Genomic DNA, 15,519 nt, shown 5'->3' on the forward strand with positions numbered 1-15,519 from the left:
TTAGACCTGTGGTAATTCACTCAAAGATGTCTGAGCCCTTAGGTGCATTTTTTGCTTCTTTTTATATCCATTGCTCTGACTTTCCTTCTTGTACATTCCAGAGTTCTGCAGTGGAGGCTTGGTGGCCAAATGGACATGGAAAGCAAACTGGATACAACATGACAACAACTTTCATCATGGAGGCAGGATACCAGATTGAGAAATTTTCAAAGGTGGGCCCTTCATCTTGATTACAGCAGGCATTGAACTGCTGCTTTTAGGACATCTGCTCTGCATGGCAGGTTATCTAGAGCTCTTAAATATTTTGGTGGATTCTAATATGCATGTGAAAATGCTAATGAGAAACGAGGTATTTTTTATGTCACAATGTATGTTTACCTGTTTTCTGGTAGCCTTAGCATGTAGGGATGTCTTTACTTGCATTGAGACTGGAAGATGGCTTACAGTTAGTTGGAAACCTCAGAAAGGAAAAGATGTTTACTTTTAAAGTTTTCTATCTCATGAAAAAAATGCACTTTTAAACTTGATATGTTATGCTGATGGTTTTGTAGCATGCACCAAAAACCTCCTTAGATTGCTATAAATTATGTGAAGGTTTATTATTGAGATTTTTCTTGTTAATTCAATTTTTAAAAAATTTGTGGGATAGACACGTTCCTAAAAAGCTAACATACATTCATTTATTAGAATCTGATAAATGTGCTTGAGGTTTAAGAAGAGGTAATGTCTTAAATATGACCATGAAAATAATATTCAGGGATATTTGCATAAGGGTTCCTGCAACACACTGGCTGTATAACTGTTTGGGTTTACTAAGAAACCTAGAAGAGGTGATTTTCAATTGTCCATTGAAAAAAAAAATCGTACAGTTGAACTGGGCTCCTTATGCTATCAGCGTGTGGAAACAACCAAGTAAATTTTAACATTTATTAGGTGGTTCTGATGTGTATTGCTTCACTAAAAACAAATCTGGTCACCAGGCATCTAAAACTTCTATTCACTGTAACATTTGTGTGTGTGAAAAAGCCTGTGAATAGCAGTAGCTTCTGGAGTCTTAGTCTTTATAGGGCTAGCCATTAGTTTGATTATGAAATAATAATAATTCCTCTTTGCTATTATTGGCAATTTAATTTTGAAATAATTTTAAACCCACACCAAATAAACTTGGCATATTATGCTTGGAAAAACTGGTTATAGGAAATATGGAGGTAAAGCCTGTAAAAAGGAAAATTTTGGTGTTACTGTGTGAAAACTGCACAATGATAGGAAAGTTAATTGATTCCACTTGGGTAGCTGTGTCTCAGGATATTTCATAGAGCCCTGTGGCATATTATCATAGGGACTTTATGATCTATAAAAGAGACTCAGAAACCTTTTTTTCTCCATAAGGGGAAAGAGAGGGGAAAAAACTCAAATGCACCACATAGTGGGCATTATAATTTAACCAGCATACGAAGCCTTTACAGATTCATAGTGTAAAGTCTAGTCTTCCTTCATGCGTTCTCTGAAGCTTCTTGGATTCTGACAGACACACCCACTCACCCACCCACCACCCCCTGCCCTGAGCTGTATGAGTGGAAAAATTCTCCATATGCAGTTTTTTCATGTTCTAACACAATTTGCTCTCTTGTCGGCAAGACTGAATAGCAACATTCATCTGGCTTAATAAAGAACTTTGAGTAGTTCAGGAGATACAGTCAGGGATAAATGTTCCTGAAAGTTGTTCTGTTGTCCACCTAGTACTGTATTCAGGTGGAATACATTTCCCACCCCCACCCCTCTTTTTAAAAAGAAAAAAACCAGGCGTGAGACATTTCACAAGTGGTTTGTCCCCATATGAGTATCTACATAACTTTGAACAGGCAAAAACTAAAGGGCAAGAACTGTGTATGTGAGAAGACACAGCTTTGTCTTCTGTCAGATTCAGCTACCCTTAGCTTGAGCTACTGTCTGGTTTCTGATATTTTAGAGTACTCTCCAAAGCATTAACTAATCCTTTGGGAAAATTTCCGGGTAGCCCCCTAGTATGTACTTGGAGGAGCTCTAGAGCTCTAGCCAGCTGTGCTGGGAACCTCTTTGGCTGAGGGAAGTACCTACTTGCTCCTGTTGAGAGCAGCAGAGAAACAAAACAGAGTAAAGCCAACATCCAGGACAGGGTTAGTTTTGTTTTTGTTTTGTTTTTCTATTTGAATACTTCGGTTAGAGTTTGTTTCTCAGAGTAATGTGAAACAAAGTCATAGCCAGATACTACCGCAGAATGAAATTGTTTTTCTAGAGGGAGGGTCTATCCAGTCCTTTTTGCTGTTGATAAGTTGTTTTTCTTGCCATGCCTACATCAAGGAATTTATTACCTCTTTCATTGCCTCGTGGGGCATTTGTTTGCTTTTTCGATTCTGCTTCTCCATCTTTCTGTATGCTTATTTCTTCACCACTGTACTGAGTTTCTTATTTCATGAGGCTATTTTAGTACTTGGAAGATCTTAACCTCTAGTTACCTTTCCCTCCTTCCCCCTACATCCTCTTTTCCCCATAGGCCTTTTAGCATGACTTCCAGAAGTCTTTCCCTTTGGCTTTGTAGTTTTCACACCGCTTTCATGCTGTGTGCTAATTTGTTAGGTCACTGGGGCGTTCTGTGATCTTACTTCAGCTCTAGGCATCTTCATCCTTACGACTTCTTATACTGCTAAATCTAGGAATGCCAAATATGATCCACACGTCACTTAACTGGGTACAAAGCCTTTGTATATGACTTAAAAAGACAGGTATCTGTTTCTTAATTTTGCACAGAATCAGCTGATTGGTCTGTGGTGGCTAGAGAGCATCTTCTGTGTTGCTCCAACAAGACTGGGAGAAACATTCAGTCCTCAGGCAGCAAGATCTATCAGACAGATTTCAAGGTGGCAAAGGTCTTTGTAGCCAGAAAGGCATGTAAACAAACATGCCAGATGCTAGTTGTCTCCGCTTGCCCTTCTTTTACCCCACAAGGCAGAAGGAAGCTGCTGTAGGAACAGGAAGAGGTGCTGTGTTAGTGGGAGAGGGTGGGGGGCTGGGCTCTGACCCGAGGAAGCAATGGAGTGGGAACACAAGGCACCAAACCCTGGAGGCCTGGGAATGTGATATGATGCTGAGGAGCTTTTCCTCTTGCTCCTGCTGCATGGGTGGTCCTGGCTGGGTGTTTCAGCCTCTCAGATTGCTTCAGATTTGGCCAGTTGCATGACTTCCACTTGAGCATGAATAAACCAGTATCACATTACTGCTGTTAGTAATATAAATACTCCACTACAAATGCATTCTGAGACAGTCCCAGTCTGCCTGATGACATCTGTTAAGAGGACCTCCCAAATACTTTGGGAGCCCCAGCTATAAATCCCATTCCCTTTTGTGTCACAAAAGAGAGCTATGCTGGAGACTGAGGAGTGTTTCTCCAAGTAATTGAATTCACTGAAGGAAGATCAGAACTTTTTTGGTAGTGTAATACTCATAATGTAGTTTTTCTTTTGTAGTCTTCAGTAGTTAGGGCAGCTGTGAAAGTTGTATGAAATACTGACTATTTTTTTGATTCAACTTCTCATGTTAAGATAAGTCTGCAGAATTCTAGGAATGGGTGGAAGACTCTTGTCCTAAAACTAAGTTCATCGTGCTGGTCTATATTCAACCAACCCCGTTTGTGATGGGAACACAGTAGAAAAAAGGAAGGGCACACTGTCCACAGTACATGTATGTGCACAGAAATACTGGACAGGGAGTCTGAAATGTCTCCTCAGTGGTCTGACTTTGTAGTTTTTCTCTAGCTAGGAATGTCTTTAGTGGTACAGATGCTGAGCCCCACTTACCACTTACTATCCGCTATTGCTGCTGGGGCAAGACTGTAAAACACTACAGGACTTGGGGCAAGTTCTGTTTTTTTTGTTCATTCAGTTTCTGTGTTTTGGTCATTGCTGTGATGCAGAGAGGTTTAGTTTGAGGTCAATGATCTGCAGCCTCCAATCATGCAACTGGTTTCTCATGTGCATTATCACTGTCTAGGTGTTTCATTAATAATTGTCCAGTTGACTAAGAAGCACCAAAGAGGATGCAAAAAATGCTGTGATTTTCTTTGTCATCTCTACCACCAGAAATAATTTTCTGTCTATCCATATGGTTTTTGATAAGTTGAAAGTTTAAGAAAACAGTCCCACAGTGGGATTAGTAATTTCCAATTTGAACTTCAGCCTTGTTGGGTGTGTGAAATACAGAATTACATTTTATCTTAAAGACACTTAACTAGGTAAATTTTAGCCTGATTTACTGACATGTACTTGTCTCAACTGTAGCTTGTGGCAGAGAGAACAGGCTGTACTCTATAATCTGACCTTTTTGAAAGGTATAGCAAATAGTCATCTGAGGGAGGAGTGGTTGCTGTCTTAGGGGTAGTCTAGAAAAAATGAGGTTCCTGCCTTCCTGACCCAAACTTGTTCTTTGGTGCGAGTTGGCTGAAATTTACTATTAGCTTTCCTTCACTTTATTTAATTTCAGACTTATCTCCCTATGACAATGAACAACAAGTACCAGAAAGAAAAAGAGCTTTCTTTCTGGCCTAGATAAGTCAAACTGGAACAACGGTGGGAGTGTTGATCTATCTGCTTGAGGGTAGAAACATTCTACAGAGGGTTGTGAACTGCTGGATTGGTGGGCCAAGGCCAGTTGTATGAGTTTCAATGAGGAGAAGTGCCAGGTCATGCACTTGGGTCACACCAACCCCACACAATGCTACAGGCTTGGGGCAGAGCGGCTGGAAAGCTGCCTGGGGGAAAAGGACCTGGGGGTGCTGGTCAACAGCCGGCTGAACATGAGCCAGCAGTGTGGCCAAGGTGGCCAATAGCATCCTGGCTTGTGTCAGAAAGAGTGTGGCCAGCAGGACTAGGGAAGTGATTGTCCCCCTGTACTCAGCACTGGTGAGGCTGCACCTTGAATCCCGTGTTCAGTTTTGGGCCCCTCACTGCAAGAGGGACACTGAGGTGCTGCAGCGTGTCCAGAGAAGGGCAGTGGAGCTGGGGAAGGATGTGGAGCACAAGTCTTATGAGGAGCAGCTGAGGGAACTGGGGTGGTTTAGCCTGGAGAAAAGGAAGCTCGGGGAGACCTTATTGCTCTCTACAACTACCTGAAAGGAGGTTGTAGCAAGGTGGGTGTCGGTGTCTTCTCCCAAGTAACAAGTGATAGGACAAGAGGAAATGGCCTCAAGTTGTGCCAGGGGAGGTTTAGGTTGGATGTTAAGAAAAGTTTCTTCACTGAATGGGTTGTCAAGCATTGGAACAGGCTGTCCAGGAAGGTGGTGGAATCGCCATCCCTGGAGGCGTTTAAAAAATGTGTAGATGTGGTGCTTAGGGACATGTTGTAGTGGCGGATTTGGCAGTTCTGGGTGGACGGTTGGACTTGATGATCTTAAAGGTCTTTTCCAACCTAAATTATTCTATGATTCTATTCCATGATTCTGTAAGGATGCAGAAGTCTGAAGTCTCCCCAAAAGAGCTGTTTTCTAGAGCACTTTGCAGCTGCACAGGAGCCTAACATGGCAGCTGTTCCACATCTACTCCATGGCAGGTGGGGAAGACACCTCTACAAATAAGGGGTCAGTGTTATTGCAGTCCACTAACTGCTCTCTCATGGCTGCAGAGTTGACTGTTTTATGCCAGTGCAATCAGCATACCCCTCAGCAGCATTGTTGCTTTGACTGAAGTCAAGTCTCAGAAAATGTCCAGAATGATTTCTTAAGAACTCTTCTTCCACCTGCAGCAGGAAGGAGTGTTTTCTTGTTTCAGCATCTGCAGTATGCAGTACCAGATATTAGGCTGAAAGAGCAGTTGTAAAAGTTTGGCTTCTGCTAGAGATGTGCTTTTAACTGGAGTGACCTTTAATACCTTACAGAGCAAGTGGTTATTTAGCTGAACTGGTTCCTCTGAAACCTTACTGTTGGATCATGCTGTTCAAACACAGCTGTGATGGCCAGAGGGCCGTTCACTTCCAAACTGGCATTTGTGTTTGCATGCATATCTTTTTCACTTTGATTGCCAAACCTATTAAAAACGTATCATTTCAAGGCAGAAAAATGCTTTTTCTGGATGAACCTGAAGCTAGGCATTCAGGGGCAAGACTTAGAGCTGAGCTGGTGCAGTCTCCTTCTGGAAGGAGAAAAGTGTAGATAAAATAGTGTGTCTGATCTAATGCTACTACTGTATTCCTCTCACTGATCTTCAGCTGGACTTCTGACTGAATTCTGCAGCAAGCAAACATGCACCTGTCTCTTACATATATACATGCGTGTACATGCATGGTCATTTGTGCATGCTTTCTCTCGCAAAATGATAGCAACTTTAAAAAGTGAACAGGTTTATTGGAAGGATTCTTTTTAGCCCTATTACAGTGTGTTTTAATCAAGCAGAAATTTAGAGATGAGACAATGTCTTTCAACTCCCTGACAAATTCTAAGCTGTTAATGTTCAGTTGAATCCCTTTTATAATGATTTTCTTTCTTTATTTTAGTTTTAATTTATTTTTTGTCTGCTTTAAATCTGTTTCATGTTTTCACACAGGCCTATTTTCGGACAGTAGAACTTGTTCAGGAGCCTATTCCTGGCTCACCAGGTCTGAGTTTCTACTTCAGAATCAATGGTCGACCCATTTTCATTAAGGGCTCGAACTGGATTCCAGCAGATTCTTTCCAGGACAGAGTGACCTATGACACGTAAGCCACATTTGATGTTCTCTAAGAACATGTTTTCCTCCTCCTAATTCTCTGTCTGCTCTCTGTGAAAGGGTGGTATTAGTGGGTGGAAGTCCTTTCAGGGTAGACCACTAAATGTTGTGGGTCGGATTAATTAAGATTAATTAATTAAACACCATTAATAGATTTGAGTGATGTTCAAGACATGTGAATGCAATAACAGATGGGAAGGTGGCTGTTTGCTGTACACAGGTTACTGGCCTTTTGGGATGATCCACAGGCTGTCTGATCCTATTACCTGGCACATGTGCATTGGTACTCAGGGGAAGTGCACTTCAGCCATGCCCTAACCCGTCTCACGCAGGGAGACATAAGTGCATAGTAACCTCTCTCCCTTTCCCCTCCTCTGGTCCAGGCTTCTTGGAGTTCAGTGATGCAGCACCCCAGAGGTACAGGTGGGATGGGGGCCATGCTGTACTTGACTAAGCTTTGCTCTGGGTAGCTGAGGAACCAGGACAACGGAATGCTGCAGTGTGCTGCATTCACATGCAATTTAGAGGCTGCCAGCATGATTAAGGAAAAATTAATGGAGGCCGAATCGAGTAAAATGAGATTCAGAGTCAGTCTTCTCCTCTCACTCTTCTCTTCTTGCTATGCCCTGTGGGACTCAGGAAAAGAATATAGATTTCTGAACGTGTTTGAAACGGGATTTGAATTGAAGTAATTGATATTTAAAGCAAGTAATATCTAAGGAGAAAAGAACAACCTGATTAATAAAATACAGGATTTCTAAATCTGGTCCTGCCAGTACTTCCGTAAAAGCTCTTACTTGCATGTGTCACACTATCTATTTTGTAGGTTTTAACAGGACCATGTAACTTTTTCTGCACAAAAAATTGCTCTTTGAAAGCTCTGTCCAGACATGCAGGCTTAGAAGGTAACAAAATAGTCTGGTTCTGCCAGAGTTGTAAGTCTTAGATTGCCTGATAATGATGAATGTTTGGGAGTTTTTTGGTGGTTTTTTGGGAGTATAACCTTAGAACCTCCTAAGTGATACAGTTTCACAACTTATATAAATCTTCTTTTTGTATTTGACAGATTATGGCTACTCTTGAAGTCTGCAGCAGATGCTAACATGAATGCACTTCGGGTTTGGGGAGGAGGAGTATATGAACAGGATGAATTTTATGATATTTGCGATGAAATAGGAATAATGGTAAAAATAAACACAGAACGCTTACTTAAAAACTGATGAACTTGTGAACGAAATTTTACTCTAAATGAACAAAATTAGGGAATTAATACCTAAGTTCTAGCCATCTTTCCAAAGGACATGGTGGAGTACCAACCTGGGAAGTCAGATCAACTGGATTTTTTATTATTATTTTATGTTTGATTTCTTTTTTTATTTGAATGGTTCCTGATTACTGAGGCTGTCTGTTGAAACTGGAAGTGATACTTTGGAGACTTTTTATTAGAACCTCAGCTTGCATTTTCTCTTGTAATGAAGGCTACAACTCTGTTCTTCAGTCATCCCCACTTCCCTTCCTAGCCCAGAATCTCCCCTTCATCTCCCCTTCCTTTTCTCCCTACTGTCTTTCCCCTCCACCTCTTTTACATGTCCCAAAATCAGAGCAACATGTCTGTGGCTTTAACTTTCTGCCTTCTAGCTCTTTTCAGACCAAAACTCTCATCTTTATATACTGTACCTCTTTCCCAGTTCTATGTTTCCTAATCCCTTGGGAAAGAATGAGGGAAGAAATGAACAGCTGAGGGGCTGGTACTAGTGATGTCAATGTAGGAAGGTTTTACACTGTAATGATGAGCATGATAGAAGAACTTTTGTGTACTGTAGGTATCAACAGGGACTTGCAGCACTCAGTCAAATAGTTGTGAGCAGATAGTCACGTAGTGCATGGGTTGTTTTTTTGTTTCACAAGATCAAATATTTTTTCCACAGCACTCAGACTGTGGAGCCCTGTAACTGTGTTTAGGGCTTAGCCCTGCTGAAGAATCTGAGTGCCTGAGCCTATGCCCCAGACTGAGAGCAAAGACCTTGCCATCTGACCTCAATGGGGGTTTAAGGCCTGCTGTATTTGAGTTTTGTTCTTTCAGCCACCTCTGAGTTATCAAAACACAGAAGGTGGTAGTCATGCTTTTCTCTGCTGTGGAAATGGGTTTTGTTTATTTTAAAAGTATTTTCTCCTTTATAGGAATAGCTGAAAAGGTTTGGAGTTCTTTTGGTTCAAACTTTTTAAACAAAAATATTTCACTTGGCCTGAAGCCAAGCATGGATGACCTTATCCAAAGGGACATTTTGAACAAGCTATAATTGAGTATAAATGTAGCTGTAAGGGGAACACTTGCTGCGTAAACACTGATAATCCTATATGAGCACCTTTGATTTTATGAGTTTGGGGGCACACGCTAGTAAGTTTTGATGAAATAGTGACTAGATGAGTGAACCCCAAGTTGCACCTGTGTTACTGTTTCTTACAAGTTACTGTTTCTTTTTAATAAGTAGAATGCCAAATGCCAAGAAGTGTGTATGGTCTTATGCTACAGCAGAAAAAGCAGGGAAACAGATATGGTATCTTGCTGCCTTCTGCTATGTGTGCTTGAAAAAAATAAAATGTGACATCTATTTTAGTCCTCTGAATGAGTGCCCTGATTTTCAGGGCTTCTGAGCATGTAACAGTTCTTTCATTTTTGACACTAGGCAACTAAGTAGGCCACTTAGATCTGTGTCTGGACAGTGCTCAATGCAAGATTTAGATCTTATTTAGCAGCCAAAATAGCAAGTAGGTGCGGAAAATCAGATCTTTATTCTGGAGGGGGTAGGTCTGGACATTTTGGTTTTGTTTCTTCTGATCGTCTTGCAAAGGCTTAAAAGTGCATTAGTCAAGCTGTGCTTAAGGAAAAATGGTGATAGGTCACTGAAAGAAATAGCAAGAGAAAGTTTATTTCAGTAGAGAATTTTGACGATACACAGTCACTGATGGATTCTGAGTGATTCTTCAGCAATAGCTTTGCTTTTTTTTTTACAGTGCTAGGAGTGTAACAATTAATGGATCCATTACTTCCCACTGTCCTGTTCCCTTTCTTCAGTCTTCTTAGGGAATATACACTGGAAAGAGTAATGGAAAAGCATGTTCTTGCTGCAAGGAAAATGCAGTTGTACGAGGAGCTGGTCTGGCTTTTCCTACTGCTTAGGTAGTATGGTATTCAGAAAAGTGTAGTCTCCTACAGACTCCATTGGGTTAATGTGCTCCTTCAACAGATCTTTCCGTTAACATTTGAGACAGACTATCAGGAGTCTCAAAATTACAGCAATTTAGAAAACAGAACAGGTAAAGAAAGTTATCTTGCCCATCTCATTAAGCTTCTTCCTTTCTAGTTTTTGTAGTTCTTCTTCAAGGTACAAAGGGAGTTCATTGTTGAATTGAAAGGCTTGCTGTTCTTTAGTGGTACCTACTTGTTCTTTCTTTGAAGAGAAAGATCACTGTGTTGTTAGAGGATCTAGTTTGTTTCTGCCCCCCTTACTGGGTAAAATTTGCCCTTTTTAAGACCAGTTTTCGCATTTGGTATGGAAGCATTTTGTTAACAAGTACACTTGCACATCTGTTAAGTGTGCTTGATACCACATCAACCACATCAGAAGAGTTACTGTTTCTTTTTAATAAGTAATGGGGTTTTAGTGTTACACCTGCAAAGTAGTAAACAGAAAATTGTTCCATTCAGGTGGAGATTGCCCCATCTTCACGTTTGAGCAGTGCATGGGTTCTAATTATTTCACTGAAACTTACTGAACTCCATCTACTGAGTAATATTCCACTCATCAATGAAGGCTGTCAGTATCTGATTCCTAAAAGTGAATATTCTGTAACTCTGATATTGAGGAAAACCACAGTGGAACATGGACAGACTGAACCCCATGGAGTTTGTTACTGTGTTGATGGTACTTTCCAAGAATCACGAATAGAAAATTTCTGTTTAATTCTCTTTGAGATAAATAACTTCTTTTTGAGCAAAAGATTGTGCATCTTAATAACAATGTATTTTTGAAGTATGTAAAATGATTTGCTAACAATTTTTATTATTATTTTATTTCCTTTTCCCTGTAGATTTGGCAGGATTTTATGTTTGCATGCGCGCTATATCCAACTGACAAGAATTATTTAGAATCCATAAGAGCAGAAGTTTCTCATCAGGTATTTTGTCTGTGTGTCAAATCTCTATTTCCCATTATCTATTTTTGATTGACTGACTGTAAAAGTTAGCTTTCCCAAAATGCTTATTTGGAAGTGTTTGTTAGTGTACCTTTATGTAGCAGACACAAAATGTAACCTCACTAAATCATCTTTAACTTACTCGCAGGAGTAGTAAGTCAAGAAGAGGTACAGGCCTTCCTCATGTCCAAACTGCTTTTTTTTCAGGGATGTTTAAGAGCATTCACTGAGAGTGAGGTCTAATGATTGCAATGTACTTTAGCACAGAATTTACCCTTCACATATGGCTGAGTAGATGAGTATGGAGGTGCATGTGTGCATATATGTAAGCATATTAAAAATTTACCCCTCTGTAGGTGTCTATTACAGAAGTTTGAGCCTCGTGGAGAGCTAAGGAAATAGTGAACAGTGCAGATAAAAGCAAGAATTGTAGGCTCAGCGTATGTAATATGCATGTGGACTTGTAATTCCAGTAGTAATAAAATGGGGTTTTTTTTGTTGTTGTTTGTTTTTTTGTTTTAAATAAAAAGAGAAGCAATTTTGCTTAATTTCTGAATCTGTAAATTGTATTTCAGGTAAGACGTTTAAAATCCCATCCATCGATTATTTTGTGGAGTGGTAACAATGAAAATGAAGCAGCAATCGCAAGCAACTGGTTCTCTATACCTTATGCTGACAAAGAAGTCTATATCAAAGACTATGTGATGCTTTATGTGAAGAACATCCGAGAAATAGTTCTTACTGTAAGTGATCTCAAAATACTGTAGGGGACAGGGCTTGGCAAAATGGTTTAAAGTTTGCAGTTTGAGTGACTTGGGATTACTTTTTTGCTTTTTTGTTTGTTTGTTTGTTAATCCTTTTGGGAAATGAAAAACAGCACGTTATTGAGGAATAGAACTTTCCAGGCTCTTGTAAACAACTCTAAACTCAAGGATTATCCTTAAAGTAGGATAAAACTAAAAAAATTACTTACATCTTTTACACTTTGTGATATGTAAAGGAAGACCTGAAAAGGTAGTGGATCTTGCTTCTTTTTTCCTTCCTATTTTTAATACCTCCACAAATGCCTTAACTTTCAGTGGACAAAAATCAACTTGCCTCTTAATTAATCGATCTAGATGATCAGATATCCTTTATTCTGATTTTGTTGAAGGATACTGTAAGAAGGATTTAAGAATCCTCAGGCCTTTTAACAGCAGTTGAATGAATTCATAGAGATGTTATTTCTTCAGTGTGCTATTCCAGTATTGTGACTTAAGATTTTTGGCCTAAGCAGCCTTTTTACAGCTGAGTTGTTTGTAAAGGTATACTGTGGTGTTTCTGTGATTAGCTACAGGAGTTAGATGGCCAATGCACGTGCAGCAAAGCGAGGTGTTCTAGCTTGATGCTATTTTTTAGTTACAGTTCACGTATGTAGTGTTGCTGTCCAAGACAGACCCCTCTTTTATTTTAAAGCCATAGAATAACTGTTTTGAGTGCCAGAAGGAACCACACAATGAAATAATTTCAGGTCCTGTATAATACAAGCCAGCTGAAGAAATCTGTAACTACTAGCAGTACCGGATTATATAACTTTAAAAGACTTCTAAGTTTCAGCTAAAGACATCAGGGAATCCAGGATATCCTGTAGTAAATTGTTTCAATTAATTATTAATTACTCATGTAAAAAAAAAGATGAAAAGAAAAAGATGAGGGATCGAGACTGTTTCTTAAAATGAAGCACATAGCTAAGTGCTTTGCTGTATTGGAGCCAGTTGCTGTAACTTGTGACTGGTAACTAACGTGGGCCTCTATCTTACTACAAGTAGGGTGTTAAATTAATTATACCTGCAAAAAGATTCCTTTAGTACTTTGTAGGGTACTGCTAAAAGATTTAGTATACTAAATCTAACAAGGCTATAAAGGCAGCTCTGAACAATTTGAAATGTAATCCTTCTTATAGTCTCATCTATCTTAACGTGCAGAGCCAGCCAAAATGACAATAACCTGCAATGTTACCATGCAAGCATCAGTAGCAGAATACCTTGGCTTTGTTCAGACTAAATCTAGGTGACTATTTAGTACAAAAGGGGAAAATCATGGCCTTGTTCCTGCAAAAACACTGCAAAAGTAATGATTTTCCATAAAGAAGTCACAGTACTCAAATATTAATGTTCCTTGAGTTTATTTTTCACGAGGCACGCTTCAAATAGCTTTCATTAAGAATTTAGAAGCATATAAAGATAGGAAACCTCTTGATGTGAGGAGAGAATCCCTTAACAGCAGAGCAAGCAATATCATGCCCAGCTGTCCTCCAAGAACATAAATAAGAAGCTAATTAAGCAAGTAAAGATGATGGATGTCAGGACACAAAGGGGAAAGTTTCCTAGGCAGTGACTCATAGATTTGGAAAAGTCATGTTCTCCCTGCCCCACCTCCCCCTTTTCAGAATGTGGTGTATGTATTCAGATGATAAAAGCCGATCACTTTGTGAGGGTGTTGTGGTTTTGTTCTGTTTTGTTTTAAAATCCCAGGAAGATAAGAGTCGTCCTTTTATTGCATCCAGTCCCACCAATGGCTTGGAGTCAGTTAAAGAAGGCTGGATCTCCCAGAATCCTTATGATACCCATTATGGTGACACTCACTTTTATGACTACAGCAATGACTGCTGGAACTGGACAGTATATCCTAAAACTCGTTTTGCTTCAGAATATGGATTTCAGTCCTGGCCTTCCTTCAGTACAATCGAAAAGGTAAGGCTGGGCTTCCACACCTTAGTGTCCCCTCTGTTCTCATTTAATGAGGGCAGTGAGTGTCCTCTCAACAAACTACAGCATCAAAACTGTAGTTGGGATAATACGTTGTTAGGTGCAGTATGGCACAGGTGGGACAGAGGTGTGTGCTGCTGTGGAGGGAGGGTGTGAGACGGGACTGTTTCCCTCCTCAGTGTTCAATATATTTACCTTGATGTTGCAAGAGGAAAATTGTTACAAGACTATGAGTTTTAGTAGTAATTCTATTTAATATATAGCTTAGTAATGATTACCTAACATCAGCATTTCATTTTGTTGTGTCTAAGGATATGAGTTAGAAGCAGAAGAAACATTACAAATGCTGAATTGTGCCGAATTCTAAAATGTATTGATTTTTATAATTTTTACCAGTTTCTTAAATATTTTTTTCTTTATGCATTGCAAGTAAGAGGATTTGGGTTTGCCTCCTATTACATTTAGATATTGTATATTCTATCTTATTTATCCACTTGGAGCACAGACGTATCATGCTGTTTGTCCATTTGTTCAGAGAGATGAATATTGTGTTGAGACTCATGCATGCAGCTAAAAGGAGTTCAGAATGTTCCTTTCAGTTTGCTGGGCAAAGTATATTATCTGAGACATAATCAGTACGTTCATCCATACTGATAAAAATGAAAATTATTCGGCCTAAAAAGGAACAAATTTAAATAAAGAAGATTTTATAGAGATTGTAATTACAATGAAAGCTTGACAATAATAACTATATGATCTATGCTGCATTGTTGTCCTTAGCTGAAAAAAAATATTTCATGATCATTTGTTTTCAGAGGCAGGGTTTGAAAATGTACACAATATTAGACTTTATAGCCATACTAACTTCTATAACTTTTATACCTGAATGTGTTTGACTAGAGTACATTCTTCCATCTTAATGTAAGATGTTTCTGATTACTAGGAATGCAAGCAAACCTCTGAAGTCCCTTGGCTAAACTGAACCTTACAACAAATAAGTTCAATTCCATTGAACCAAAAGTTTCTCTTCTGGGTTCAGCACTAACGTCCGTTTTCATTTATTTGTACGAGTAGTATAAGCAAAGGGTGTTACTGATTCAAAATCCTTGCATGACTGCCTGTATAGAAATACACTACCAATTTTAAAGATTTTGGATTATGTCAGCAGGCTGTAATGGATATCCTTCCCTGAATATCATGTCAGTCATTAAATGCACATTTTGCCTTTTTATTCTGATCTCTTACTTTTGTGTTTTTTAAAAGGTTTCCTCCGCTGAGGACTGGTCCTATACAAGCAATTTTTCTCTCCATCGACAACACCATGAAAATGGCAATGATCAGATGCTTCAACAGCTTGAGCGTCATTTCAAGCTTCCCCAGAGCACAGATCCCATAAAGAAGTTCAAAGATACGATTTACCTCACTCAGGTAACAGTGATGTCTTCAATATAAGTAGCTGTCAGTACTTGTTCCGTTAGGTACTTCAGTGGTTAAAACTGGGCCTGTTCTATTAGGTAATGTTCAGTTACAGAAAGTTTCTACGCTGAAGCATTGGAGAGTCCAGCTTAATTTGGAAATAGCTTGTGTCTCATTTATTGGAGAGAGACTGCAATTTTCGTCATAGAAAGGCTGGAATACTTCTCAGGGAATTTCCCAGAAAGTGGCTCAATTGCGAGAAACTCTGGCTGTGTGTGCTCCCTGCCCCCGCCTGGGCCCACTCATGAAGCTGGCTGGGGGTCAGAGATGTGCTCGCCTTCCTTGGTAGGTGGATTATTCCTGGTGCTACCCTGTTACTCCCTCTTCCAGGCTGGGTATGGTTTTGCTCTTCATGTGGCCGCTGTAG

At 39.7% G+C, this 15,519-nt stretch overlaps 1 protein-coding gene across 2 annotated transcripts in view; it reads left to right on the forward strand.

Annotated features, from left to right (window-relative positions):
- The window catches only part of MANBA (mannosidase beta), a 59,436-nt gene that overhangs the window by 28,221 nt on the left and 15,696 nt on the right, over nt 1-15,519 (forward strand). For both annotated transcript variants that reach the window (XM_013299676.3, XM_055796310.1), the window contains exons 7-13: nt 102-212; nt 6,570-6,721; nt 7,799-7,916; nt 10,825-10,911; nt 11,505-11,672; nt 13,443-13,661; nt 14,940-15,104. In XM_013299676.3, the coding sequence (XP_013155130.1) occupies nt 102-212; nt 6,570-6,721; nt 7,799-7,916; nt 10,825-10,911; nt 11,505-11,672; nt 13,443-13,661; nt 14,940-15,104 (1,020 nt within the window). The remainder of the gene's footprint in view (nt 1-101; nt 213-6,569; nt 6,722-7,798; nt 7,917-10,824; nt 10,912-11,504; nt 11,673-13,442; nt 13,662-14,939; nt 15,105-15,519) is intronic.

The sequence above is a fragment of the Falco peregrinus genome, chromosome 2 (assembly GCF_023634155.1).
Source record: "Falco peregrinus isolate bFalPer1 chromosome 2, bFalPer1.pri, whole genome shotgun sequence".
Lineage (NCBI taxonomy): Eukaryota > Metazoa > Chordata > Aves > Falconiformes > Falconidae > Falco > Falco peregrinus.